General features: G+C 44.4%; 1 protein-coding gene across 1 annotated transcript in view; it reads left to right on the forward strand.

The window, feature by feature from the left end:
* The window catches only part of LOC308117122 (switch-associated protein 70-like), a 36,220-nt gene extending 8,959 nt beyond the window's left edge, over nucleotides 1-27,261 (forward strand). Inside the window, exons 3-12 of the mRNA XM_080475808.1 lie at nucleotides 6,221-6,394; nucleotides 7,081-7,308; nucleotides 8,657-8,803; nucleotides 11,196-11,304; nucleotides 11,398-11,579; nucleotides 21,709-21,816; nucleotides 23,921-24,087; nucleotides 25,399-25,597; nucleotides 25,916-26,012; nucleotides 26,114-27,261. Coding sequence (XP_080331934.1) covers nucleotides 6,221-6,394; nucleotides 7,081-7,308; nucleotides 8,657-8,803; nucleotides 11,196-11,304; nucleotides 11,398-11,579; nucleotides 21,709-21,816; nucleotides 23,921-24,087; nucleotides 25,399-25,597; nucleotides 25,916-26,012; nucleotides 26,114-26,232 — 1,530 coding nt within the window. The 3' untranslated portion in view covers nucleotides 26,233-27,261. The remainder of the gene's footprint in view (nucleotides 1-6,220; nucleotides 6,395-7,080; nucleotides 7,309-8,656; nucleotides 8,804-11,195; nucleotides 11,305-11,397; nucleotides 11,580-21,708; nucleotides 21,817-23,920; nucleotides 24,088-25,398; nucleotides 25,598-25,915; nucleotides 26,013-26,113) is intronic.
* Nucleotides 27,262-27,971: the final 710 nt, after the last annotated feature.

The following is a 27,971-nucleotide window of genomic DNA, read 5'->3' on the forward strand; positions in this document are numbered from 1 at the left end:
GTTTAGTGGTTCATTCAGATCTTATCTTCTGCGAAAATTCTGATTTTCTTTTATGTTTTGCAGAACTATTCTGATCAATAAAATTAGAAAGGTTGTAACACTGACCGATGTACTTTTTGTTTCACATTATTTTTGCATTAATTTCAGATTTATTATCTTGGCTTACATAAGAGGGCTTCATTTGTGCAGTTAATGGAATTGTGCTTAAAACCCGGGCAGGCAGTGTGTTATGTCTTTGTTGCCAGGAGGTTTTAAAAAGCAGAACAACTTCACAACAAGAGAGTTGCCGGTAAAGAAAACCCTCTCACAGCATGCGCATGTGTTTGTGCTGCAGAAGGGGAAGTAGAAAAAGATGAGTCTGTGCAGCTGAACCCAACATGGACAACAGAGGAAGAGGCTGAAGCTCAGGACTCAGCACTTTGCGGTTTGATAGAGCATCACATTCCTGGGAAACAAGTGATTGTGAAGCAGAAATAGCCTTGCGTCTGAACAGTGGAACCACACTGACAAGGAAGAATCCACTTTAAATGTGAGGAAGCTCCTGTGAGCTTTGGCATGTGTGGAACTGTTTTGGGTGTTGAGCAGCTGCATAGTGGACGGTTTTTCATAAAAACGGATAATTTGTTGCTTCATATAACAGTGTCCCTTCTCTCCTTGGGCCCAGTTTGAACCAGACATGCCTGTTTTCATTTTAACACGTCTCGTCATTTTTCTCAAGAAGTTTGTTGGCGTTTTAGGAATAACTAAGTGAAATAATAATAACAGCAATAATAATAATACTAATAATAACAATGATAATAATACATTTTATTTATAGGTGCCCTTCAGAACACATTTAAGGTCCCCTCACTAAAGTTAAGAACTACATAAAAATTAATACAAGATGGAACAAAATACAGGTAGTATAATTAAAAAAGGTGTGTGTGTGTGTGTGTGTGTGTGTGTGTGTGTGTGTGTGTGTGTGTGTGTATTACCTTGATTCTGAGAAGCAGAATCTTGAAATCAATGCTTTGGTGAACCGGGACCCAGTGGAGCTGCTGGAGCACTGGGGTGATGTGGTGGGTGGAGGGGGTTCGAGTGATGATCCGGGCAGCTGGGTTTTGAATGAGTTGGAGTTTACGGAGGTTTTTTTGAGGAATTCCATGGAAAAGGAAGTTACAATAGTCTAGCCGTGAGGTGACCAGGGCGTGAACCAGGATGGTAGTGCTGTTGGCTCTGGTGGAGGGACGGAGGCGGTGGATGATTCGGAGGTGGAAGAAAGCTGTTCGGATGATGTTATTGAAGTAGGAAAGAAATGATAAGTAACTGTTGAGGATGACACCCAGACACTTAACCTGGAGGGCGGGAGGGGTGGTGGAGTTTTCCATTGTTATGGATTTATTGTCCGTTTTGGAGAGAATTGATTTCGTGCCGATGAGAAGGGCCTCGATTTTGTTGCTGTTTAATTTGATTTAGTTGTGAGAGAGCCAGGTGTTTATTCCGTGCAATCATTCACAGGGAGAAATTGGAGGGAGAGCTGGAGGAGGGTCTAGTGGAGAGGGAGAGCTGGATGAGGGGGTAGTGGAGAGGGAGAGCTGGAGGAGGGTCTAGTGGAGAGGGAGGACTGGGGGAGGGTGTAGTGGAGAGGGAGAGCTGGGGGAGGGTGTAGTGGAGACATAGAACTGGAGGAGAGTGTAGTGGAGAGGGAGAGCTGGAGGAGGGTCTAGTGGAGAGGGAGAGCTGGATGAGGGGGTAGTGGAGAGGGAGAGCTGGAGGAGGGTCTAGTGGAGAGGGAGAGCTGGATGAGGGGGTAGTGGAGAGCGAGAGCTGGAGGAGGGTCTAGTGGAGAGGGAGGACTGGGGGAGGGTGTAATGGAGAGGGAGAGCTGGGGGAGGGTGTAGTGGAGACATAGAGCTGGAGGAGGGTGTAGTGGAGAGGGAGAGCTGGAGGAGGGTCTAGTGGAGAGGGAGAGTTGGGGGAGGGTGTAGTGGAGAGGGAGAGCTGGGGGAGGGTCTAGTGGAGACATAGAGCTGGAGGAGGGTGTAGTGGAGAGGGAGAGCTGGAGGAGGGTCTAGTGGAGAGGGAGAGCTGGAGGAGGGTGTAGTGGAGACGTAGAGCTGGAGGAGGGTGTAGTGGAGAGGGAGAGCTGGAGGAGGCGGGTAGTGGAGAGGGAGAGCTGGAGGATGGGGGTAGTGGAGAGGGAGAGCTGGGTGTCATTCGCATTGCAGCGAAAATGTTATATTTCCGAAAGATGTTGCCATGGGGAAAAAGGTAGATCATGAAGAGTAGAAGCCCTAAGACAGAACCCTGTGGGACACAGGAAGTGATGGGGGACGAGTGTCACAGCTTCTGCATCTTGAAATGAAATGACAAAACCTCTATGGGTGGAGGCTGTTCAAAGCAACCTTCCTAAATCTCTCTCTCTCTCTCTCTCTCTCTCTCTCTCTCTCTCTCTCTCTCTCTCTCTCTCTCTCTCTCTCTCTCTTTCCCAGTAGCTGCTGGGTGGAGTTTCTCTTTAACATTCAGACCAGGTTTCCACTGACTCTCGGGCTGAGTTCTCACAATAGTGACTTACATCAGATCCTGTGCAGAAAGGAGCGTTTCACAGTGCGTCAGTGACTCATTCAGACCCTGTTTCTCTTCTCTCACAAACAAGCTCAAACACAACGCGTCCACATTTAAACGACTGGGTCACTGGTGAGAATTCAGCATTTAAAATCTGATCAGAAAGGCAATTTCTGATTTTCGGTTAAAGGTTGTTTCAGGTCTTCCAGCCATCATAAATCCCCTTCATCCATATGACTCAGAAATACACACCATTACTCTCATTTGTCCATAATCCTTCTAACTGTAATGGAAGCATTACAGGACTGCTTTGAATGCACGGACTGGGACATGTTCAAGGCGGCTGCTACAGACAATCATCACACATGGGTGGAGGAGTAATGCCAAGTCTGTGTCCGCATACATTCTGCATGGAGGCCAACGAGAAACCCTGGATGACCAGTGAGGTGCGTGCAATGCTGAAAGCTCAGAACGAGGCTTTTAAATCTGGCCACATGGTGGCACTTAAACAGCCAAAGCCAACCTGAACTGTGCCATGAGGGTTGCAAAGTGTGCTCAGTCAGAAAGTGTAGCACTCCTTCCAGGACCCCACGAACACCAGACGAATGTGGCAGGGCATACAAGTCATCGCAGACTATAAAGCTACACCCCAAACCCCCCCACATTGGACCCGTACCAGTTTGCTTACCGCCCTAACCGCTCCACAGAGGACGCCATCTCCTCTTCCCTCCACCTGAGCTTACAACATCTGGAAGAGAAGGACACATATGTGCGGATGTTGTTTCTGGACTTCAGCTCGGCGACCAATACAAGCATCCCGTGAGCAAACTGGTCTCCCTTGGATTCAGCACCCCCTATATATAACTGGCTGCTTGACCCCCTCACAGACAGACCCGAGTCTGTGCGGGTGAGCGACAACACCTCCAGTGTCATCTCGCTGAGCTCCGGCTCCCTTCAGGGTCCCCTCAGGGTCCCCTCAGGGTCCCCTCCTGCGTCCGCTGCTGTTCACACTGATGACCCATGACTGCTGCGCCAGGTCCACTGCTAACCACATCGTGAAGTTTGCGGACGACACAACAGTAGTGGGCCTCATCCGTGACAACAACGATACGGACTACAGAGAGGAGGTGAAACAGCTGGTTGACTGGTGCAGAACCAACAAACTGGTCCTGAATGTAGAAAAAAAACTTAGAGATCCTGGTGGACTTCAAGAGGCGCCAGCCCAGCCACACTCCACTCCTCATCAATGGCACAGCAGTGGGGAGAGGAAGCAGCACAAGGTTCCTGGGGGTGCAGAGAATAGACACTCTGACCTGGTCCCTTCACACCGGAGCTCTTGTAAAAAGACTTGTTGCGTTGGATGAAAAGAGCACAGCTCCCTCCTTCTATTCTCACCTTCTCCAGAGGCACTATGGAGAGCCTATTGACCAACTGCATCTCTGTCTGGTCCGGAGCCTGTAGTGCCTCCGACTGGAAGTCCCTGCAGAGAGTGGTGAGGACGGTGGAAAAACTCCTCAGGACTCCACTTTCTCCCATCCAGGAGATGGCAAAAAGCCGCTGTCTGACCAGAGCTCAGAAAATCAGCAGAGACACCTCCCACCCCCACCATGAACTGTTTTCATTGCTGGACTCTGGGAAGAGGTTCCACAGCCTCTGTAGCAGAACCTCCAGGTTCTGGAACAGCTTCTTCCTTCAGGCCATAACACTTTTGAACACAATAAAATAATCCCTTCATTCCCCCCAAACCCCCACATCCGGATTACCAGAAGAAAGACAATATAGGATACATCAAACATGTGCAAAATATTTATCTCTATATAGTATTTTGTTTTTATATCTATTTATATCTGCACCTTATTTTGTACTGGATTTCCTGAAGGGAGGCGGGTCTCAATGAGACCAGGAGGAATGAGTCAGGAAATCCATTCTACAGTTTGCAGCCAGCGAGCAGGCTAGGGAAGTAGCACTGTGCTATCCAACTTTTCATGACAACATGTTGCTGTTTGGACGGATTTTACACTCAGAACACCACAAAGCAACACAGCAACGTGGATGTTAGCAAAGCAATGCAGCAACATGGATGTTAGCAAAGCAAAACAGCAACGTGGATGTTAGCAAAGCAACGCAGCAACGTGGATGTTAGCAAAGCAACACAGCAACATGGATGTTAGCAAAGCAACACAGCAACATGGATGTTAGCAAAGCAGTTGTACAGCGAGGCGGTCGCTCTGTCAACAGACGTCATCGTTTTTAAACTCCAGCTCGCCGAGGAGAGCAGAGGTGTGACAGGCGGGAGTGAACAGACAGACATGCAAACGAGCCTGAAAGAGGCAGCAATGTCTGGTGTTTGGTTTGTGTTTTGATTTAATTTAATAAATTATGGTGTTTGGCAAGTTCTGACTGCATGCCTCTGTGGGTGAACCCCACGGTGGTGTGCATGACTGCCACAGTGTTTTTATGTTTCTCCATTTTATGCTTGTTGATTCTATTGAATATAATGATGTAAAGTGTCTTTCAGTGTGATAAAATGTATTATTATATTTATTATTATTATTATTATGTAGGTGGGATTGTAGAAGGCCGCATAACGATGTAGACGCGATAGTAAAAGTGGGACCAATGCGGAACGCATTTGGTGTGGCGCTGCTTAGTCATCCAATCAAAGCCGTGAGCCTCCATTCTCTGTTGCACAGCTTGGAAAACGTTCTCATTCTGATTAGCAGCGTCCAGCTCCTGCTGAATCTCCTCCTCTCCTGGTATGGAGAGGAGCGGCTGCACCTCGTCAGAAGACCAGGGTGCTGTGTATCGCACCGACATTAAAAAAAAGCCCAGTTAACCAAACAAGCAGAGTGCGCAAAGCAGCATTTGCAAAAAACAATTTGAGGCTTTGTTTGGTCGATGAGCTATTTAAATATTGCAGGCTTGTCAAGAGTGACGCTCATCACTCCCAATCAGCAGATGGCTGCGTTGTGGCCTTATGGAACCTGTACCAATGTGCTCAGGTACCTCAATGAAGGAGTTACAAAAAATGGCAACGCCTGGGTACGGTACTTTCTGTACTATCCCAAAGTTTTGTGAGTGGGAACACACAACAATGCGTATCGTCCCTTACCGACACATACTGCGCAGTGAGCAGTGGAAACAAGGTTCTTATTTAGACCCTGCTGTTGTTTGGGTGGCATGGTGAGTAGTGGTGAGTTGGAATGTTGTGGGTTTCAATCTGAGCAAGTGTTTCGTGTCTGTGGATCTCCAAAAGAAAATAAATGGAACTCAATATTACATCTAAAATGAATTTCTGACATAATTATTGTAAAAATGTGCTTAATTTAGCAGCAATTCAAAGAATCTGGTCATTCAGCTCGGTCACAGATGTGCTATTAAGTCTTTGAAACAGGTGAAATTCAAGCCTTCAGAAATGCTCTTATCTGAGGGAACATTGCACTTGTGTGTGTTTAATTGCAGCTAATCGGAAACGTTAGAAACTCCATGAGAACAGGGTCAATTTAAATTGCTTCCAGGTGAAATATCAATGATTAGTTTTTTTTTGTTAGGTTTTTTTCTTCTGTGTCCGAGTATTGATTGGTTTTCTTAAAAACTGTTGTCCTTCCTGGAAAAGCCAGCAGTGTCCAACATGCTGGTGTGACTCACTGAGCTGCTGTTCTGGTTTCTGCTGCAGGTGACCAACAACTTCAACCAGCAGGACTTCCACAAAATGTGCTGGACGCTGTGTTTCAGGAAGAACCTGCAGCAGAATCAGCTGCTCATCCCCAACGAGGACGCCTTCAAGATCTGGTGCATCTTCAACTTCCTGTCCGAGGACCGATACCCACCGATCATCGTCACAGAGGAGGTGAGCGCCTGCCACAGATTCGCTCTCCTTTTTCAAGTCTGGAGATGATATTAGACAAGTAGAAGAATATCATTTTTTTTTTAAAAACACACACACACACACACACACACACACACACACACACACACACACACACACACACACACACACACACACACACACACACACACACACACACACACACACACACACACGCACACACGCACACACAATTTAGGATCGTTAAAGAAACGGATATTAATCAAATGAGTCAGTTTTAACTTCCTGCTCCAATCTGGTGTGTTTAAACAGTCTTTGTTCAGGTCGATGAGCCTTCGGTGATTTCACTGGAGCTCTTTTTGTTTCCTCATGCCTCAGCGCTTGTGGGGCTTCATTGTTTTGTTCAGCCGTCAGTTTAAAACGTTAGTTACTCAAGAACAGAAAAGGAAGTTTCCAGCTTCCTGTTAATTGACAAATGCTGTAAGATTAATTGTTGAGTGTACCAAACGTCAGAGCTGAATCACAGGATGATTGTTAGCTACAGAAAGGAGAATTTCTCCGCTGTGGTCAGCGCTCAGATGATAAGAGCAGGAACGGTTCTGTGTGGTTTCATCTGATTCTCGCTGTTTCACCTTCGTGTTTTACCATTTCAGCTCCACGTGCTTGTGTGCACAGTGTGAACTGTGGTGCTTCTCTGTTGTGCACAGATCGAGTACTTCCTGCGTAAGCTGACGGAGGCCATCGGAGGCAGCTGGGTGGAGGAGCGTTTTGAAGACTACAAGCTGCAGCTCATCTCCAAGCAGCAGTGTTTGAGCGTATGGGAGCTGATCGGCCTGGTGGGCTCGGGTCACTTCAGCAAGGGCATGGATCGCCAGACACTCTCCATGGGCATCAATGAGGTTTACCAGGAGCTCATCCTGGACGTGCTCAAACAGGTCAGAGGGCTCGCCTGGCCCACTCTTCATGGAACTGAACCGCCACGACAGGAACCTTCATAGAAACCTGCGGGAACATCAAACCTGCCATCACATGAGCAGAACAAGTTTTTAATAAAGTTTTAAAGAAGGGCAATGTGCACAACATAAATTATGCTGCCATTCAATGCACTACTGCTGTGGGGCCTTATGTATAAAGATTACTGATGAACAAAACTGGGCCTGAAAGACGCCACTCATCATGTAAATCTTGTGATTCATGAAAGTAAACTTGGTGGCAGAATGTGCGCACCACTACGCCAACTTTGGACCTTGCAAATGAACATTTTGGAGATGGAGGAAACTGTCAGCGCAGATGGTGACATGGTGTACCTCAGTCAGAGTGACTGATGTGAACTGTTTGGGTAGATGAAAGGGACGGCCTTGGGTGGGAAGGTGCTTCAGGTGTTTCAGGTGCGGCGAGCAGGAGTCCGACAGTGTTTTAATGTTCCTGGGGTTACACTATCTGTCATTAAACAAACTCCTCCACCTTTGGACTTGCCAGATTCTTCCGCCCTGTGCTTCCAGAACACAGAAAACCGCTCCAATGGTAGTATGACGGGGTCTGGTACTAGAGGAGTGAAAAGATGTTACATTTCCTCATGTCCCGTTGGTATCTGACCCGACCTGATCTCATCCTACTGGTTGTCCAGAGACTGGACATTGGTGAATAGGATTCTGGGCGGGGGTGGACGATGGGCTTGGGATCTTAGCCTGTCCTCAATCCCACCTTGTTGTTCGCAGAGCTTTTTTCTCCTCCAGCATTGTTGTCCCCTTTTGTTCTGTGTCAGAACTCAGAACCACTTGACATCGAAAAAAAGGTCAAAGCCAATGTGTGTGACCATTTCCCCAATGTCCACAATAGCACCATGGTGATAAGTCAGCTTCCCTGGGCAAGATGATGTCATAGAAGATAACATAACGATATGAAATAAAGAAAGTAATGCAGAGAACAATGGATCAGATCGGACGGCATCTGGACACAGCCGTACCACGTCTGTTGTTTTAATACTGGTCTGAAAACAGTTTTTACAACAACCTTCAAAGAGGGAGAAAGCAAATGTTTCTGAAACGTGAAATATGAAACTCATAAAATGTCAATGCACAGTGGTCATGTGATGCAGTATGAGAGAGCTTGTGTGCCCCATGTGTCCCATTAACCTGAATCTGTGTGTGTGTGTGTGTGTGTGTGTGTGTGTGTGTGTGTGTGTGTGTGTGTGTGTGTGTGTGTGTGTGTGTGTGTGTGTGTGTGTGTGTGTGTGTGTGTGTGTGTGTGTGTGTGTGTGTGTGTGTGTGTGTGTGTGCGCAGGGTTACATGATGAAAAAAGGTCACAAGAGGAAGAACTGGACGGAGCGATGGTTCACTCTGAAGCCCAGCTTCATGTCCTACTATGTGGCCGAGGACCTGGCTGAGAAGAAGGGAGACATCCTGTTGGATGGAAACTGCATGGTGGAGGTAAGAACACCTGCTTTCTCGTCTTTCATGGAGAATTACTGTGATATTCTGCTCACCGATAGACGGATAAGAACGTTCTGTGACTAAAACCTCCCCGACTTAAACCGGCTGTGGTTTGATTAGATCCTCGGTACTCCCAGTTGAAATGTATTGCTCTGCAGTGGTTTTCCTCACATGTTGGAACCATTGTCCAGGGCCATTGGTGACATGCTCTGGATGTCTTCCACTGCATTCAAGCAGTTCAAATCAATTTTACATCTATAGCACCAAATACAACACAGTTATTTCAAGGCACTTTTACAGAGAAAAACCAACAATTCCACACGTGCAAGCATAAGAGGTGGTGGAAAGGACAAACTCTGTTTTAACAAGGAGAAACCTGCAGAACCAGACCCACAGGTGGGGAAACCTGCAGAACCAGACTCACAGGTAGAGAAACCTGCAGAACCAGACTCAGAGGTGGAGAAACCTGCAGAACCAGACTCACAGGTGGAGAAACCTGCACAACCAGACACAGAGGTTAAGAAGCCTGCAGAACCACACTCCGAGGTGGAGAAGCCTGCAGAACCAGACACGGAGCTGGAGAAACCTGCAGAACCAGACACGGAGGTGGAGACTTTCTTCAGGGCGAGACGGAGCGAAAAGGAGAGGACAGACAGTCACGGTGTGAGCAGACTGATCAGAGACTTGGTTTGGGTGATCCTGCATTTTGGCCAAATAAGTGACCAACACAGGGAGTGGACTTAATAATGAGCAAAATAATTGGCAGCAGATGCAGAGGGCAGGAATTCTCACATTATTTTACAGTTTCCACATACAACAATGAACTGGAAATAAATGATATAAATACTGGAGGATATATCACAGCTCAGAAAAGTCCTTATCTTGTACTACATACTGCTGCAGAGGTAAAGGAGAACTGAACCAGTGCACGAAACTCTACAGGTGGGATGAAACAATTACTAAGGTAAACTACCTTAGTAACCCCCCCCCCCATGTGCACACACACACAAATACACACACACACACACACACATACACACATACACCCGTGCTCAGAGCGGTGGGCTGCCACAGGCGGTGCCTCGGAAACTGCTGCGAATCAGAGGTCATGCTCAGGGGCCACAGTGCCAACCTGTCAGCTGTGGGTTTTGAACCATTTAGCTTTCTGAGTGCTTTACAAGAAGCAAAATGAAGCAAGACAATAAGTAAATGAAAACCACAGCTATGGTACACTTGTGCCTGGGGAAAGTGAATTTTAATTCTTTAAATCTGAATGGTCCAGTTTGAAATAGAATCTATTGTTTTGAACGTGTATCACAATAAAATCCAAACTGTATTTCAATGAATTGAAAAATTCAACTTCCTTATTCATTCTCACTTTTCAGTGTCACTTCTCTCCATTCAGATTCAGTTTTTCATACATTTCTTTGTGCCACACATACAGGACCTGGCGTCACACAAAACTAGTGGAACGTAGATTGGAAGAAACCAATTCAATGACAGCAACGCGCTTTACGTTCTCTACCTCCACACCTCCAATACTGATAACTATTGAAAATACGACATGTCCAGTGGTGTACTGGCCAGTTGGTATACCGGTGTAGTGTTTTATATAGACCCCATGGAAAATGGACCCAGGGGTTTATTTTTCAGCTGCGGGATATGGACCCCCCCCCCCCCCCCCGACCCCCCCTATAGAATAGAATCTATAATCAGAAAAATCGTCAAATCGTCAAAATCTCTAAATAATGGATAATGGATATAATATTTTTTTGAAAATTGTTTTTGAAATCTCATCTTGTTTCCCTGAAGAATAACTAAATGAAGATTTTAACAGGTGACTTTATCCCCCCCCCCCCCCCCCCAAAAAAAAACAACAAGTTTGAACTTTGAATCCTCTTTTACAGAAGAGTTGATGAAGCTCTGATCATGTGTTAGATAAATGAAAACCTTCCCAGTCCTTCTTGTTTTGGGTCTTTTTGCCTTTTTGGTGCTTTTTTCTTCCGAGTGTAACCAGAAACTGACAGACTGACTATATTTCTTTGTTTTGTATGCAAATCTGCAGCTCTTGTGAATTCTGAGCACTCCCAGAGGAATGCGACCTTGAAAGCTTCAGACAGACTCAGGGACTCTCAGAGCCTCGGAGAGACTTACCAAGCATTCTGTGTTGCTGACTCCCTGAATGTTCTCACTGCATGAACTCTCAGCATGCCACTCCAATCCGATGCTGTAAAAATGGATCACCTTTGTCATGATTCTAGCCTTATTTCTTGGTTGACTCCATGGATTTCCATGGAAGCGCGACATAAGTTTGACGTGTTATTATTTATTTAGAGTGGAGTCCGTTCCGTCCTAACTGAGGAAGTTTTATCTGTGGTTTTTTTTGCAGCCTTTACAAGATAAAGAGGGAAAAAAGTGCCTCTTCATCATCAAGTCGTCCTATAAAAGCTTTGAAATCAGTGCGTCAGACAAGAAGAAGAAGCAGGAGTGGATCCAAGGTGGGCTGCTGAACATCATTTCCACACCAGAGGTCAACTGTTGATGTGTGAGTGTAATCCCAGCGCTGTCTGTGCCTCCATGTTGGCCCCCAGCTGTGCAGACCTGCGTGGGCCTGCTCCGTCAGGGCCGGCCGGCGCCACATCGAGAGGCCCGACAGAAGCGGCGCGAGCTGCGACTGAAGCAGCAGGCGGAGCAGGAGGAGCTGGAGCTGCGCATGAAGGAGCTGCAGACCGCCAACGAGGCCAAACAGATAGAGCTGGAGAACATGAGGAAGGTAAGAGGCAGTCTGCCCAGGAAGCATCTGGCTCACTATCACTTCCTCTTCTCTACCAGTTCATAGGACAAAGGTGAACAACTCTCCAGGGAAAGGGTGATGTCTCTTTTGAACAGGGTAATCTCACCATGCAGGGATGGTGAAAAAGACATTTGAATTATTGGACACGGTGAAATGGGGAAGTGGAGCTTTGTGGTCACGTGAGGAGCAGTTGTATATCTTCCTAGGGCAGAAAGACAGAATGAATGTGAGAAAATGGCAGCATGTTTATTACGTGACCTTATTTATCTTGTTGTTTCTGTCTGATTTCAACTCTTGATTCAGTTAACTATTACCATGGCAACAACTCATCATCAGTAGGTTAAAACTATCCTGTCTCTAAACCCAGCTCACGTTCCCTGTTGGAACCGAGTGAAAAATCCTCCAACGTGCAGATAAAGCTCTTCATATGAGCTCGGACCACTTCAGTCAAAATGTATTCCTGTAGCGCCAAAACTACCTTTTCCTCGTCAGCATCCTTCAAAGAAATCCCGTCCACACGTCACTATGAAAACGGCTCAACGTGCCTAAGGGCATGTAGTACATATGCCAGGCCTGTAGGGGTGCTGTGGACTCACCAAAATGCAGAAGAAGACATGGAGAACATAGAAATTTAGGAGTAGACGCCTGCTCATGGTTGTCGAGGTCTACGCTCCTGCTCCTCCTCCGGCTAGCGTCAGCAGCATCTGCTCAACCTGGAGCATGTAGTCCGCTATTATTGTGGTTATTAGATGACATCGCGGACCGCGGTGGGGGGGTGATGCCGCCATGAAAGCTAGTAAACTAGCATTAGCCTCAAAGTCATGCCGGCCAGGTGAGTTTGGAAAAACATGCATCATACAACAGCTGTAGGAGAACATTTCTTGGACATTTCACTGTATTTTGCACTGCAAGGTTTCGTTAAAATTGGCCTCATGTGGATATTTTAGATATTTTCTGAAGTAATTCTTTTTTTTTTTGTCAAAATATCAACATTTTAATCACGTATAAGTTGCGCCACAACTACGAAAGTTTAAATTTAAAGTTTAGATTTAAAGGTTATTATGTCACTATTTTACTGGTTCAGCCCACTCACCATGACATTGGGGTGTATGTCGTCCCTGAATTAAAACGTGTTTGACACAACCGCTATGCAGCCCTGGCTCTGTACTTGTCAATGTTTTTAATAGAAGTTATATTTTGTCCCTTTCAGGTATATTAACACTGTTATGTCGCTGTGGCCTCCAAAGTCGTTCAACAACATTCCTCACATTTCAGCAGCGAGTTAACCTCAGTCTGGACGGAAAACAGAGATGAACTGTTCTCTGACGCTCTGCCTTTCACACACAAGTACACTGTCACAGTGTCTCACTCCAGTTAGAAGTCGACCTAAAAACTGAAGCGGTGTGTGAAACTGGCTGCATGCTAATGAACGGCCACAATGGACTGGCAGCACTGAGTGTCCTCCCTCCACTGGATGCATGAATGCTCCATCAGCTCTGAGAAAGCAAGCCTGCAAGCACAGAGCTCACACTTGTACTGAGTAAACAAGTTTTTCCTGCTGAACGGGAGGCGTGGTCTCCACATTCTGTGGTAGAATGTAATCACCACAGTGATGATGCGTTCAGTGTTGTGCTTCGACGCTGGATTTAGGTTAACAGGAAGTGCAGCAGAGGTTGAACAAAGTTGTGAATTCTTCCTTGGAGGTTTTCAGTCTGTATTGATGATGTGACTGTCTTGTTCCTCCATATCACAACAGAGCTCTATTGGCTGAGATCTGAGCCTGTGGAGGTTCAATGAAAGGTTCCAGAAACTAGTTTGAGATGGTTTCACCTCTCTGATCTCGTGTGGACGTGTCCAACAATTCAATTCAATTTTATTTATATAGCACCGTCATTTCATGGCGCTCTTACAGAGAAGCCCAACAAATCCACACGAGCAAGCATAAGTGATTGTGGAAAGGAAAAACTCCCATTTTAATAGGAAGCTGTGGCTTTCTGCTATTCCATTCCGTTTGGGGAGAGATGGAGAGAAAAGAACAAGATAGATAAACAAGACAGAGATCCACTTGGTCAAGATTGATCAGGGCAGGAGGCTTCAGACCACGAACTTCGCTTCCATTGTTGGCGATACTGCAGGGAGGGAGAGAGAGAGAGAGAGAGAGATATTTAGGAAGGTTGTTTTGAACAGCCTCCACCCGTAGAGGTTTTGTCATTTCATTTCAAGATGCAGAAGCTGTGACACTCGTCCCCCAGGGTTCTGTCTTAGGTCTTCTCCTCTTCATGATCTACCTTTTTGACATGTAATAGTGACGTTTCATCCCAGATAGACGATTCCCACATAGACGACTTATTATAATAAGTGCATTATCTGTAACATTTCAGTCACCTAGGATGAATAATAATGTATTTTTACGAGTGCTGTCAAAAATAACACATTAATTGATTTGAAACATTTAATTTGTTCCAAAAAAATTTTACGTAGTTTTATTTACTTCAGGTTTTTTTTTTGTTCCCTTACCGGAGCAGCCTCATGTGCAGTGTCTCTGGGCGCAGGACTGTAACAACAGAGCAGCACAATACGCAGTGGAATAATATTAAGGCAGAAAGTTTCACTTTAAAAAGTTTCTTGACTGATTGACAAAGTAAAAGTCATTAGCTTTACTTTGTCAAGTCGAATTTAACGACCACAGAAGTAATTCTGCAGCAGAACAGCAGGTTGCCATGTTGGCTGACCAGTAGCCACCAAACTACTAAAGCTGGAGGAAATAGTAGAGGTAAAATATTAATTTCTCCTCTTTCTCTCTTTCCCTGGCTCTCCTCTATACTGTGTGTGTGGGTGTGGGTGTGGGTGTGTGTGTGGGTGTGTGGGTGTGTGGGTGTGTGGGTGTGTGTGTGGGTGTGTGGGTGTGCGTATTACAGTATATTATTGCCACTTTGTTCATGTAATAAGTTCACAACTTTGTTTCTAGAAATATTCATATTCTCAAAGTGGTGGACCTGCACTCTAACAAAACCCAGACTGATGTTAGATGTTTATTAATTTATTTGTTTTTATTATTTTGCTATCTTGGAGAAAAACTGTTTCACCAACAGCTAAAAGGACGTTATAAAAATAGTCTATGATTTTAAATATAGTCTGTGTGTGTTGAGTCGGGATTCATTCCGTGGTTTTCCCTGAATAAATATCCATTACAAGCTTCAGTCTTCAGTAGAAAAACAATGTGATTAATCACAATTAATTACAGAAAATTGTGCAATTAAGTAGGTAATTTTTTTAATCGATTGACAGCACTAATTTTTACACATAAAGACACATAGTTCCATTGAAAAAGTGGCTCAACATTAGTTAAAAATCGCGACGGGGAAGAAAAAAAAAAATGCATGTCGGACGGAAAACACATGTTTTATAAAGACACATAAAGCATAAAGTAGCTCAACAACGGCCAGAGAAAGAAAAAATAAATAAAAAGCCGTGTCCCGATGTTGGACTAAAAACATGTTTTATAAAGACACATAAAGTAGCTCAACAGCGGCCGCCTCCGCCACAGCGGTGAACGGTTAACTCGTCCACGGACAGCTGTCGTCAGCTGCGTGTGAAGCTTCTCTCCGTTAGTTCACTTTTAGAATTATTATCAACAAATTATTTCCCCATATTTCCAACTCAGATATGGAAGCATGAGAGAGTTGTATAATAGGTTCAGTGAATTTTGATCTAATACTGATCGGATTTTACACATTATGCCAATATTATTTGCTCATTTTGACTTCAGGATATTTATGTGTGGCTTCCAACTGAGCGTTTAATCAAAAGTAATTGCTAGAAATGTATTTATCGCATCGGTCAAAATATTGCTCATAAAATGTGGTATGATAATGACTCTGGACTATGTCGCAGTTATTTGGAAATATAATTCATAATTCAATCCGTTAATAAAGCTACACAATTCCACATACAGGTTGAATGGTGTCCTGCATTGTTAATGAGATGCTTATTATCACACAAACTACAGATTAAAAACCTGTGCGAGATATTAACTTAATGCATATCCCACACACATTCTTGATGCATTTTATGACTGTTAAGCCACTTTTTCAAAGGAACTATGTGTCTTTATGTGTAAAAATACATTACTATTCATCCTCAGTCACTGAAATGTTACAAATAATACACTTAATATAATAAGTCATCTAACTGGGAATCGTCTATCTGGGATGACACCATTAGTGACACATGGTGACTGAGAAAGGAAAGAAGCTCAGGTCCCCGAGCAGTCTTAATCTATAGCAGCTTCACTTGAAAATGGTCCAGGGTGGCCTGAAGCAGCCATAACTGTAAGCTTTATTAAAAAGAAAAGTCTTTAGCCTAACCTTAAAAGTACAGACTGTGTCAGACTCTTTAACTGAAACTAGAGCTGTTCCACATGAGAGGAGCCTGAGAGCTGAAAGTTCTGCCTCCATTCTCCTTTTAGAAAACCTAGGAACCTCCAGTAAGCAGCACTCTGAGAACCAAGTGTTCTTCTGGGTAATGTGGGACTAATACTTCTTTCAGATATGATGGATCCCGGTTGTTAAGAGCTTTATAAGTTAGAAGGAGGATTTTAATTTCTATTCTAGATTTAACAGGGAGCCAATGAAGACCAGCTCATATTGGAGTGACGTGATCTCGTCTGCTGGTTCTTGTCAGGACTCTGGCTGCAATATTGTGAATCAGTTGAAGACTTTCTAAGCAGTTATTGTTTCACCCTGATAGTAGGGCGTTACAATAGTCTATTCTAGAAGTAACAAAGGCATGGATTAGTTTTTTGGCATCACTCTGAGTCAGAATAATTTTGCAAGTTTTACAGAGGTGAAAAAAGGCACTCCTGCAGTTTTGTTTAAAGTGAGAGTTGAAGTATCAGTCCTGGTCAGAAATACCTCCCAGGTTCCTCACAGTGGTACTGGAGGTCAAAGTAATACCATTCAGGGTTACTATATCTTTGGATAATTCCTCTCCCATATATTTTGCACCGAACATAATAACTTCAGTTTTATCTGAGTTCAGAAGTAGAAAATTACGGCTCATCCAAGCCTTTATGTCTTCAAGACAAGCTTCAAGTTTAACAAGTTGATCAGTATCATCTGGTTTCATAGATAAATAGATTTGTGTATCATCTGCATAACAATAGAAGTTGATAGAGTGTTTTCCGATAATATTCTCTACAGGAAGCATGTATAATGTGAAGAGAATAGGTCCTAAGACGGAACTTCGTGTTTATCTTTACTCTGAGGTGAGGAGTCGTCATTAACATGAATGAGGTGGAACCTGTCTGATAAATATAACTGAAACCAATTTAGTGCTGTACCTTTAAGCCCGATGATGTGTTCTAGCCTCTGTAGTAGGATGTTCAGATCAATAGTATCAATGTTCAGATCAATAGTATCAATGTTCTGATCAATAGTGTCAATGTTCAGATCAATAGTATCAATGTTCTGATCAATAGTGTCAATGTTCAGATCAATAGTATCAATGTTCAGATCAATAGTATCAATGTTCTGATCAATAGTGTCAATGTTCAGATCAATAGTATCAATGTTCAGATCAATAGTATCAATGCAGCACTGAGATCTAACAGGACCAGAACAGAGGCCAGTCCTTTGTCTGAGGCTACGAGAAGATCAATAGTAACTTTGAGTGTCTCTGTGCTACTATGAGCTCTAAAACCTGACTGAAAAGACTCAAATAGGCCATTAGTAGATCAATGGTCACATAGCTGACTTGTAGTCACTTTTTCTAAGATTTTAGGAATAAAGGGAAGGTTGAATATTTGACTGTAACTTGCTAAAACAGCTGGGTTAGGGTTAGGTCTACTATAACGACTTGGTCTGAGCTCCGTACTAAATTGGAGAGAAAGTCTGAGAATTCAGATAAAAATTGGGAGTAAGGTCCTGGAGGACGACTCACTACAACCAATACTTCTGTGTTTTCCAGTCGGAGTACGTGATGTTCTGAGTGAGACTTTCAAAGGGTTTCTAGTTAGTTTTAGTTCTGGGACTAATAAGAAGACTGGAGTTATAAAGCTAGTGATGCTACTCCTCCTCCTCGTCCAGTTTCTCGGGGGATGTGATGATTAATGTAAGTGGTCTGGGTTGCTTCATTTAGGCTGAGATATTCATCCCCCTTCAGCCATGCTTCAGTGAGGGTGAATAAATCACAGCTGTGGTCAGTTACCAGTTTACTGACAAGTTAAGCTTTGGACGAGAGCGATTGGATATTTAGCAAGTCACATTTGATAGTTGTGGGTTTTTGTTGAACTACAGAGAAAGTTTTGATTTGAATTAAGTCTCTAGTATTGCAACCTTTCCTGTGGATTTCATTTTGTCTTTATTTAAATATTCGGGGAAGAGACAGTCTCTACAGGATAGGTAAATACTTGGTTGTCGGAGGGTGACTGACGCATGGGAGCAGCAGTGAAGCGTGCAAGACTGTGACTCTGTGTAAGAGATGGTGCGCTGTAGTCATAAAGGGCTGAACATGCTGAGGAGTCCTGAACACAGTAGTTCTGTCTCAGTGCAGTGGGACAGACTGGAGTCTGGACTATACTGAGCTGATGTGTAATGGTGCAGAAAGGACGACAGTTTGTTCTTTGTCTGGGACGACAGACTCTGAAGGGACAGTCAACCATTGAGGTGTGAGTGCTATCTTACATCAATGTTGGTCTAAATGCACAATGAACACACACACACACACACACACACACACACACACACACACACACACACACACACACACACACACACACACACACACACACACACACACACACACACACACACAGTATTCAGAGAGACAGACAGTAAAACAGAACTACATGATAATCATCATTCACAATATACATGACAGAAGAAATTATTGAACTGCTATAAATAATATTTCCACTGCACATTCATGTTCTCCATGTCAGCATATCAGATGAGTCCTACCACAGATTGGGTTGATAATCCCTGAGTAGCCGGTCCTTTACCGGCTGCTGCTTCGGCCTTCAGGCGTTGTTCTTCTGGAGCGTCTTCGTCACTCCTGGCTGGAAAAGCCTACAGCTCCTTTTCTTTCTTGGCCTTCTTGGACATTTTCCTCTTCTTTGTCTTCTTATTCATTTCATCCTTATCTGAATCATTATTTTTCAGCAAGTCCTTTAATTCCATAATTTCCATAAACCTTTTGTCTTCTCTGGACATTTGTTTCTCCTTCGCGGCCGTTTTGGGAAACCACATTTCTTGCGGTCTGCACACAGAGATCCTGTTAACCAGAGTGTCAGGAAAGTCTGTTTCCACCACACCACAGCTTCCATTCAGTGGGCCACCAACAATCCATTCCAGCACTGTCCTAGTGGCATATGGGCCATTTCCACAGCTATTGATCATCACCTCCCAAGGCTGCCTTGATGCGTCCGGATGTTGAGTAAATGTGGACATTTAGCCAGTTCCTCGGGTGTCACCCTGCTCTCAGCAGTGATGGCATTTTCTCCTGTGTCAGGACATCTGGAAGGGAGTAGAGGTTTTGTCCTGTCCAAATCCTCTACCTCCAAACCAGTTATGGAGTATCCTGAAACCACTGCCTCTTGTCCCCATGCTGCTCAGCAGGAACTTGGTTCTTCTTCAAGTTCAGCTTCTTCATTAGGTGTTCAGGACAGAATGGAGCTGAGCTTCCCGGGTCTAAGAAGGCATAAGTTTGGATAATGTCACTTGCATTTGCTGCTTTGACACTCACTGGAAGGCTGGAGAGCGTGCTCCGGTCCTTACCGGCCCCCGTATGTCCACGTGTTTGAGGTGAAGACCGTTGGCGTGTTGACGGCCCTCTGGCTCGCTGTTCTGTAGCTTTTGGTTGCTTTTCAATGTGAAGCACAGTGAGGTGAGTTTGACCACAAATCTTACATGTCAAAAGCCTTTTGCAATCACGGCTTTTGCGACCAAAGTTCAAACATGCAAAACAAACCCCCCCCTTTCCCTTCAGGAATGATATTTTCTCCTCATGCGTCCTTTCCTTCAGCTGTTTGCCGTTGTTCACATTTAGCAGCAAGCGCTTGCTTCAGCAGTCATCTTCACACGTTTCACAATGTTTATTTCAACACTTTTAACTCCGTCAGCAGCCGACACGACAAGAGTTAACGGTGGCGTCATATGCCGCTCTGCGTGACTCCACGGCAACCAGGAAATAAACAAAAGTTCATCGCAGCATAAAGTCAGTTCAACAGCAGCAACCAATGCATTGGCTTCATGCCAATCCTTGAAGATACGTGTGCACACGCTACACGTATCTCACCTCCTGGCGTTGGGTGCCATGTGTGGGGTGATTCCCGGCGCTGGTGCTGCTCCAATATGGCTCCTCAGCCCGGCTCCTGGTCGACACTGCAGCTCTCTTTATTCCCAATGGCTGTCCTCTAACCCAGCAAAGCAGGAACTGGCAGCTCGGTCCTCCTCATCCTCCTCCTCCTCCTCCTCCTCCAAACAGCAGCAGCAGCCTCCTTTGTCCTCTCGTGTCGCCTCCTGCACTTTCCAATGTACAGAGATGAAGCCAGTCAAAACCTGTTTGCCCTTCTGGTTCAGCATCCACCTGCCCAATACAGGAAACCTTGCCTTATATACTCACAGCGCCACCCAATGGTCATATAACACACCCAATTTGGCTCTGACAAACATTACAGAAAACCTGGCCTGTACTAACATACCTGGGATATGTGTCTGTTATCTGGATTGACAAACCCAGACATTCAAGGTTCTTGATAAGTGGTACTACAAAGCAGGTTATCAACTCAGTAATTCCACGCAGGGTTTTCCCACCGGGATCAGTGCTCGTCCACATTAAAGGGGCGGGGTTTGCAGGGTGTGACCAATCACAAACCTTACATAGCAAGTTATGTCATGGGGTAGCAGACAAAATATGAAGAGTTAAAACACATCATCTAGGCCAAAAGCAAGTCGGGAAGGAATGCTGCAGTAAATTAACCACTTTGTTAATGTGTAACTGTGAGATTATACCCTGTTATTTCATTCATACTTTGCTCCGAGCTTTCTCAGTGCTCTTCCTTAAGTTTATTTTTTCCATCGGGCTCTTTTGAGGCTCCGCCCCCCGTGAGCACGTTTTGCATTTGAATATTAATATTCATTATTTCAGATCAACCCTCGTGCAGCTAAACAGACTTTGAACAAGTCAAGAACAAGAACAAAAACATATTTCAAGGCTCAGTGACGAGGCTTCATTTTATTATGTCAAAAGTATTGCATCTCCCCCTAAAACTGCCTCTCACCATCCACACACCAAACAAAATCTTCTAAGAATGGGCAGATCATTTCCAAGATCTCTGGCTGGTCAGGAGGCGGAGCTTTTATGTGGGTTAATCTCTTATCCAGAACATAACCTGCTCCGGAGGAGGTCAGCTGTTCAGCGCAAGTTACTGTGGCGATTTACTCTGGTGAGAAGTGAACCAGCATCGCAGTACGGAAAACTCAGTTAACCCTGAAGTTACCTCGATAAGAGAAAATCCCTCTTTGCAGTACAGACCTCTTCAGACAACTCGACAGAAGTCAGAAGAACTAAATTAAAACAACAACAAGCAGCACCATACGATTAAAAAAAAAAAATTGTAAAAAAGAAAAAATGTGTCCAGGAAGAGAAAGAACACTGTTATTTGAAAGTCCAGATTTCAAATCAAAAGACATGAATATCATGTGCTTCAGTGTGTGTTCGTCACAAGTTCGCCAATGTTTAACAAATGTGATTGCACATGTTCATGTGGTATCAGTCTGTTATTGTAAACTGTTGTTCAGAAAGGTTGAGGCCTCTAATCTTAATGTTCAGAAGTTAAAAGATCAACCGAATCAAGTTTGTGTTCTCAGAACATCAAATAAAAATGTCTGAGTATCATTGAAGCTGGTTTCTCTCATCAAATCATGACCTTTATTATCCTTGGCGCAGGATTCTCCCTGATGCTCTCTTGAAGGCAGAAATCCCTTCATTATGTTTGCTCCATTCATTCAGTTTGACTTCAGTCTGCGAGAAGAGAAACGACTTGTATCTGCTGCTTTTTTTCCCTTTTTGACCTTCTTATTTTCAGTGTTGTCTTTTCTTTACTCAGGCTCTGGAAGAGGCAGCAGCTAATGCGGCACAAGAGGAAAAAAGGCGTCTTCAGACCCAAACCGAGCTCCAGGACCGCTACAGGACAGACCTGGAGAGAGAAAAAATGGTCTGTGAAAAAATGGCTCATCCCTCTCAAGGAATCACAGGGAATCACTACGTCTGGAAACTTTCTCTAGTTCTTCTTGGTTTTGTAAATTTCACTTGCGCTCAGATGTCAGTTGAGACAATAGTGATCCGGGACGTGAAGTTAAACAGTCACATACAGCAGCTCAGAGTCCAGCAGAACTCACACATCTGTCCTCGCCACACTTTTAATTCTAGATTATGTAATGATGTGGCTCAGTTTTTACTGACAGTGTGAGCACGTGATTATCAATGGACTCATATAGTTTGTACTTTGAGGTCTTTTTGGTAAGCAGACAACTGCATGCTGTGCTTTAAGCTCAGTACATTAATCAGATGTTTATATTCCATCACATTCCCACAAGAAGAACCAACACATCAATGATCTTCTTTCTTTAGGTCAATAAAAACAGTGAGCATGCACTTTATTTACATATTGCACAAAGTCACTGCTGCACTGAACCTTGGATGGATTCATAAAGCAGTAGTGAAAGTGGCAGCTGAAGGTTAGGGTTGACTTACCCCGTCTGAAATAAGTCAACGATAGTGATCTCATGGGGAAGGTCCACACCCATCCTGTCCTCTGGTGGACAAATACAAAGGATGTAGCTTCCCAGACAAAGTGGGCCAGATGAACTTTATGTCTGAAATATGACGGCAAGAACAAACATTCAGTTTGAGTTTCTCCAGTAATAATCAACAGAGGTGTGACCCCCTCCTCTATAGGGGCTTTTCCACCGGACAGAACCAGGTGCTAGCCTCATCACCAGTTCTTTGTCTTTCCACTACCAAAGCCCCGGCCAATCAGGGGCTAAACTGCTGCTACGCTGGCCCCACTTCGTTGCTGGGCCAGAGCGGAGCCAGACTGGGACCCGCCGCGTCATCGGGTGGGGGCGGAGTTATCTCTGGAGTTATCTCTGGAGTTATCGCTACCTAAAAGGTGGAAGCGAGACTGTACCGGCTTTCTGAAAACTACAGCGAACACGGAGCCCCAGAGTGGTTATAGAGAAAAAAATTTAAAATACGCGTGGGAACGATATAATAAGTCGTTCCCTGAAGTTAATAATACGAGGGAACGGAATTATTTAATTTGCGTTCGCGGAGCCGCGGCTCTCGAGAGCGCTGCCACGCTCCTCCGCTGTCAGTTAGCTACGTCGGGTATAATTTACAAGCAGTTTTCCATTGTCGTTTATTTTTCATGGTAACACAGGTCTTGTTTCACGTTCTGACCGCCGGCTGAGGCGCTGCAGCCGCTGCGCAATGCAGTGTGAGGCAGCAGGGGGCGCTCCGCTCCGCTCCGAGGCACTCAAATATTATTTTCTAACCCACAGAACTTCTTTATAATGAATACTTTTGGTTCATCAGCAACTAAAAAACAAACTACATACTACTGTAAATGAAAGCTTGGATTTTATGGGCCTAAAATGAGCCTTTTAACGGCTTCATGTGAAAGAACTTTAATCAGTGTGTTTACATAGGTTGCCATTGGAAACAGCTTTCAGAGCTGCATTCTATCATTCTCCACCTCCATTCTTCTCCGATGTTGAAGCATTTGATTCAGACACACCCAGAAATAAAGTGAAAGAAGAAATTCACAATGTAATGCCCAAATGAAAAATAAGCCCCAAACTCATACATGCGTTATTTATTTTTCCCTCTATGTCCACTCCGGGGCTCTGGACTAAAACAAGACGGACGTGAAAAAACACCAATAGAGGCAAGAAGAGACGTAATGTCTTCTCGCTCTTTGGTCTGCATCTGAGGTTCAGGCCAAACTAGATGGAGCGACCAGGACCCGCTTCTCTGTAAATACCAAGAAAACACAGTCTCTGGTCTCAGCACTGGTTTTTCAGGTAGAATATTACTACTACAGGCTCATTAGTTTTGAACAAAACGTATCTCAGTAAAGGGCTTGACTTTCTCTTATAGTTCAGACAGTATGTGAAGGGCTTCACTCCCAGATTGACCACTGACTGTTCCCTCTGAGGTCTTAACTCTGGACAGAGGTGATTCCATGATCACATGATCTGGTTGATAGATTTGGATCAGTACTGTTGAGCCTGACGCTTTTACTACTGGTTTCTCAGGTACGACAGCAGATGGAGGAGCAGGTGGCCCAGAAGTCCACTGAGCTGGAGCAGTATCTGCAGCGGGTCCGAGAACTGGAGGACATGTACCATCAGCTGGAGGACGCTCTGGAGCTGGAGAGAAGCGCCCGGCAGGATGAGGAGACTGTTCGTAGACTGCAAGCACGGTCAGTTCAAGAGCTCTCTCTCTCTCTCTCTCTCTCTCTCTCTCTCTCTCTCTCTCTCTCTCTCTCTCTCTCTCTCCCTCTCTCTCACTGTATATATATCTTATTTTCCAGACGTTTGACCTCCACTGACCTCACACATTTCCTGCTCCTTCTTTCCTTCCTGTCTGCTGATGCTAACTTTCCACCTTTGGCCTGACTCGTCTGTGTGTCAGTCAGTGTTTGTCCTTAAATTGAATCACAGCTATAAAGATGGTTGAGTTTTTCTTCTCTCCAAACCTTTTTAAACCCTTCACACGTGAAGTTTGCAGTGAATCAGGCGCTGCAGTTTGCAGTCTGAACCTTTGGCTGTCTGCACTATAGAGAACAGTCTCTCTGCTGTGTGTCTGACCTCAAAGTAAGAACTGAGCTTCTGTGAGTCTTTAACCAGTTTCTCTCTGAAGATACACTGAAGTCATCTGTCCCTTTCAGCATGTCCTCATAAACAGTGCTAATGCTACCTTGTAGCTCCTATGAGCTTTAAGAACGATCAGTATTACACTTTGGCACCACCTGCTGACCGACTACGTGTTACAGCACCTCACTATGTCAACCGAACCATCAACTGTTTGGATACTGACACAAGGAAAACCTCCACTGCTCGTCTCTCCTTCATTTCATGTGGTTGATTTGTGCACTCAGGTGTGTTTTATCTGACCTGATCCTCCCCAGGAGCATCAGTGAAGCTCTTAATGCAGAACCTACGCAACCTTTATAGTGAAAAGACCCCATTTTATGCCCTTTGTCCCTTTTAAAATTTATTTGGAGCCCTTAAATTGAAGATTATACAGCTCATGAAGCGTATATAGTCTCTTTTTTAAATATAAAATACACTTTTTGTGTGTTTCAACTATTTATGACCTTTTTAGATATTTTGGCTGTTTTTTTTGTTTTTTTTTAATTTTAGCTTCCATTCTAGATGTTGTTACTTTTTAAGCCAGGAGATGACAATCACTTGTTTATTGTTGTATAATTCAGTGAATGCTTCATGGGGCCACTACAGAGGAGCTGTAAAGCCACTCCAGAGGGCCTGTAGAGCCACTACATCCCCTCTGTAGAGCTGCAATCGACCTGGTGAACTGCAAGAAAAGCTGAAACGTCTCTGTCTGGACCTGTTTGTACTCTCTTGGTTCTGCTCAGTGGTCACGGTGCGATGACGCGGGAGCTGCGTGGATTTTGGACTGGACAGAAGCTGAGCACAGTTAAAGTTCTGGACTGGCCTGTAACCTGCAGTTCATTGAAATGGTACATCTGTGCTGACTGTGTGCGCCTCAGGTTACTGGAAGAGGAGGCAGCAAAGCGGGCCGAGCTGGAGCAGATCCACCTCCAGCAGCAGCGGGCCATCTCACAGACTGAGGCTGAGAAACAGGAGCTGGAAAAGGAGCGTCTGGCCAAGGAGAGCGCCCTGCAGGCCGCCATGGCCCAGCTGGAGCATCTGGAGAGGGAGAGGGAGGGGGCGCTGGAGCAGTACCAGGTCAGACTCTTTTCACAAGGCTGAACACTGCACCATCAGCACTGCTGTAGTACCATCGTTCATGAGTCTGGAGTTTGAAAATTGAAGAATGTGTAAATATCTGAAAACTCATTTTTCCTCGAAACCAAAAAATACTAGAAGAATCTGAAACATCCAACAGATTCTACTTCATTGACTCCCTTTTTCTTTCTACAAAACACTATTAATTCACATGTATTCAGTGGAAAAACAAACCAAGAAAGATACGTGAACCTTTTTAAATGCGGGTCTGTAGAGCCACCGGCATTAAGAACTTCTGCTGTGTTGTTCTGTTTCCAGACTGTGATGAAAAAGCTGGAAGATGCCGCCAACAACACGAAGACCTGGAAGCACAAAGTGGCTCATCAAGAGGGTTTATTACGGCTCATTCAACCAGGTGAAGACCCACAAACACTAACTGTCTGTAGTGTGACTGCTCTGATGGCTGATGCCGTGTCCAAAAGACAAGAGTTTGAGTTGCGTCTGTGTTTCCCTCAGGCTCGAAAGGACAGCAGATCATGACAAACTGGGGTCCGTCAGCCTTCACTGAGGCTGAGCTCAGTCTGAGAGAGAAGACGTGGCAGGAGATGAAGAACCAGGAGACCCAGGCCCAGTAGATCTGCAGAACCTGGAGACACGTCTGGGACTGGACGTTTTGCTTTTTAGTGGATTAAAAACAGATTTAACATTTTTTTAACGTTTTATACTAATGGGACATTACATGATCAGTGACATTTAATCTCTTTATAAATATTAATTCAGGTCCGTACATCACCGTGGAGAACAGCTCCTCAAATACAGGGCTTCCTGAAGATTTTTCTTTTTTTGAATCATGGTTTCCTCTCAGAAAGTACAACCTGACCCCCCCCCTCAGTGAAAGCCCCCCCCTCATACTTCAGCTGCATGGTGTCTGTACTTCCTAACAGGAATCCAGTAATGTGTGGCGAGGTCGGTGTTGTACAAACCAACAGCTAAAGTAGACGTGTGACTCAGATTTGCTGTCATTGTGAGCAAAGGAGCTCCAGAAGAGACGATCAGACCACTGATCTTTAGCTCCAGCTGGACACATTAAAGCCGTCCAGTCTGAAAACCTGCCCAGCCTTCTGCAGAAACTCAGACCTGGCCTGTGGTAGGCAAACGACTCTATATTGCACTGATAAAATTAAAGGTCTAAAACATATTGTCTGTGACTGTCCACATTCAATGAAGTTTTTTATTTTATTTTCATGAAAGGTGTCAGGAAGATGACTATTTATCTCAACTGATGAGTTACTTAAATTGAATTCATGTGCCAGTTTTATCACCTCTTATTGTCTCTGAAGGATTCTGAGATCTGAATGTGTGTGTGTGTGTGTGTGTGTGTGTGTGTGTGTGTGTGTGTGTGTGTGTGTGTGTGTGTGTGTGTGTGTGTGTGTGTGTGTGTGTGTGTGTGTGTGTGTGTGTGTGTGCGTGGTGCCACAGCTTGTAACAGAAACATAATGATGAAGCCCACTTCTCTGTCCTCACACTTACAAACCACAAACAAAAATTATCTGAGATTTTGTACATATCTTAACAGTTTTTTCATGTGTCGTTTCTGTAATAAAGTTTTCCTCAAAAACCTGTCATGAATAAAACCCATTGACTAAATGTTTGTATAGAATGTGCCACTTTGTTTGTGTGTGATGTTTTTTTTTTTTTTATTCTGTATATTTTTTAGGTGTGTAAAATTTAAACAAAGTCCGATAAAAGCAATAAGTGAACAGAAATATTAAATAATATTCCATCCATCCTCTAGACCACTTATCCTGTTCGGGGTTATGGGATGCTGGAGCCAATCCCAGCTCACTGGGCGAGGGCAGGATACACCCTTGACAGGTTGCCAGTTAAATTTTGAACTCATTAAAGCACAAAATTTCACCACTTCATGTTTCACAAAAACGTGACGTTAGGCAGTCAAACACAAATGTGGAGCATCATCTCGGTGTGAACAATCCGCCAAGAAAAAGACATCTCATGGTGGTGTCAAATATGCGGACAACGGACCAAAACCAGTCCACACAGGGTCCAGTCTGGAATAGACATGACCTCTGTTGACCTCCATTTGAACTACCACTAGAGGGCGGCAGAGAGCCACAAACAGCTTATGTTGAGTTTCGAGCTCCTCTTGTTCAGATCATGTAAGGACCAAAGAGTAGAGGCAACCTTCTTTTTTCTAAAATACGACCAAAAACCTCTGGTGTCTGTCCGAGCATGACACACACAGATGACACAAACACACAAACAAAGCCTCTTTCTCATCGCCATGAGGTACAAAATGTGCTACAAGCTATTTTTTCTCAAAAGTAGTCATGTTTCTGACCCCGGCTACCTCATT

Source organism: Lipophrys pholis, assembly GCF_963383615.2.
Source record: "Lipophrys pholis genome assembly, chromosome: 11".
In the NCBI taxonomy this organism is placed as follows: domain Eukaryota; kingdom Metazoa; phylum Chordata; class Actinopteri; order Blenniiformes; family Blenniidae; genus Lipophrys; species Lipophrys pholis.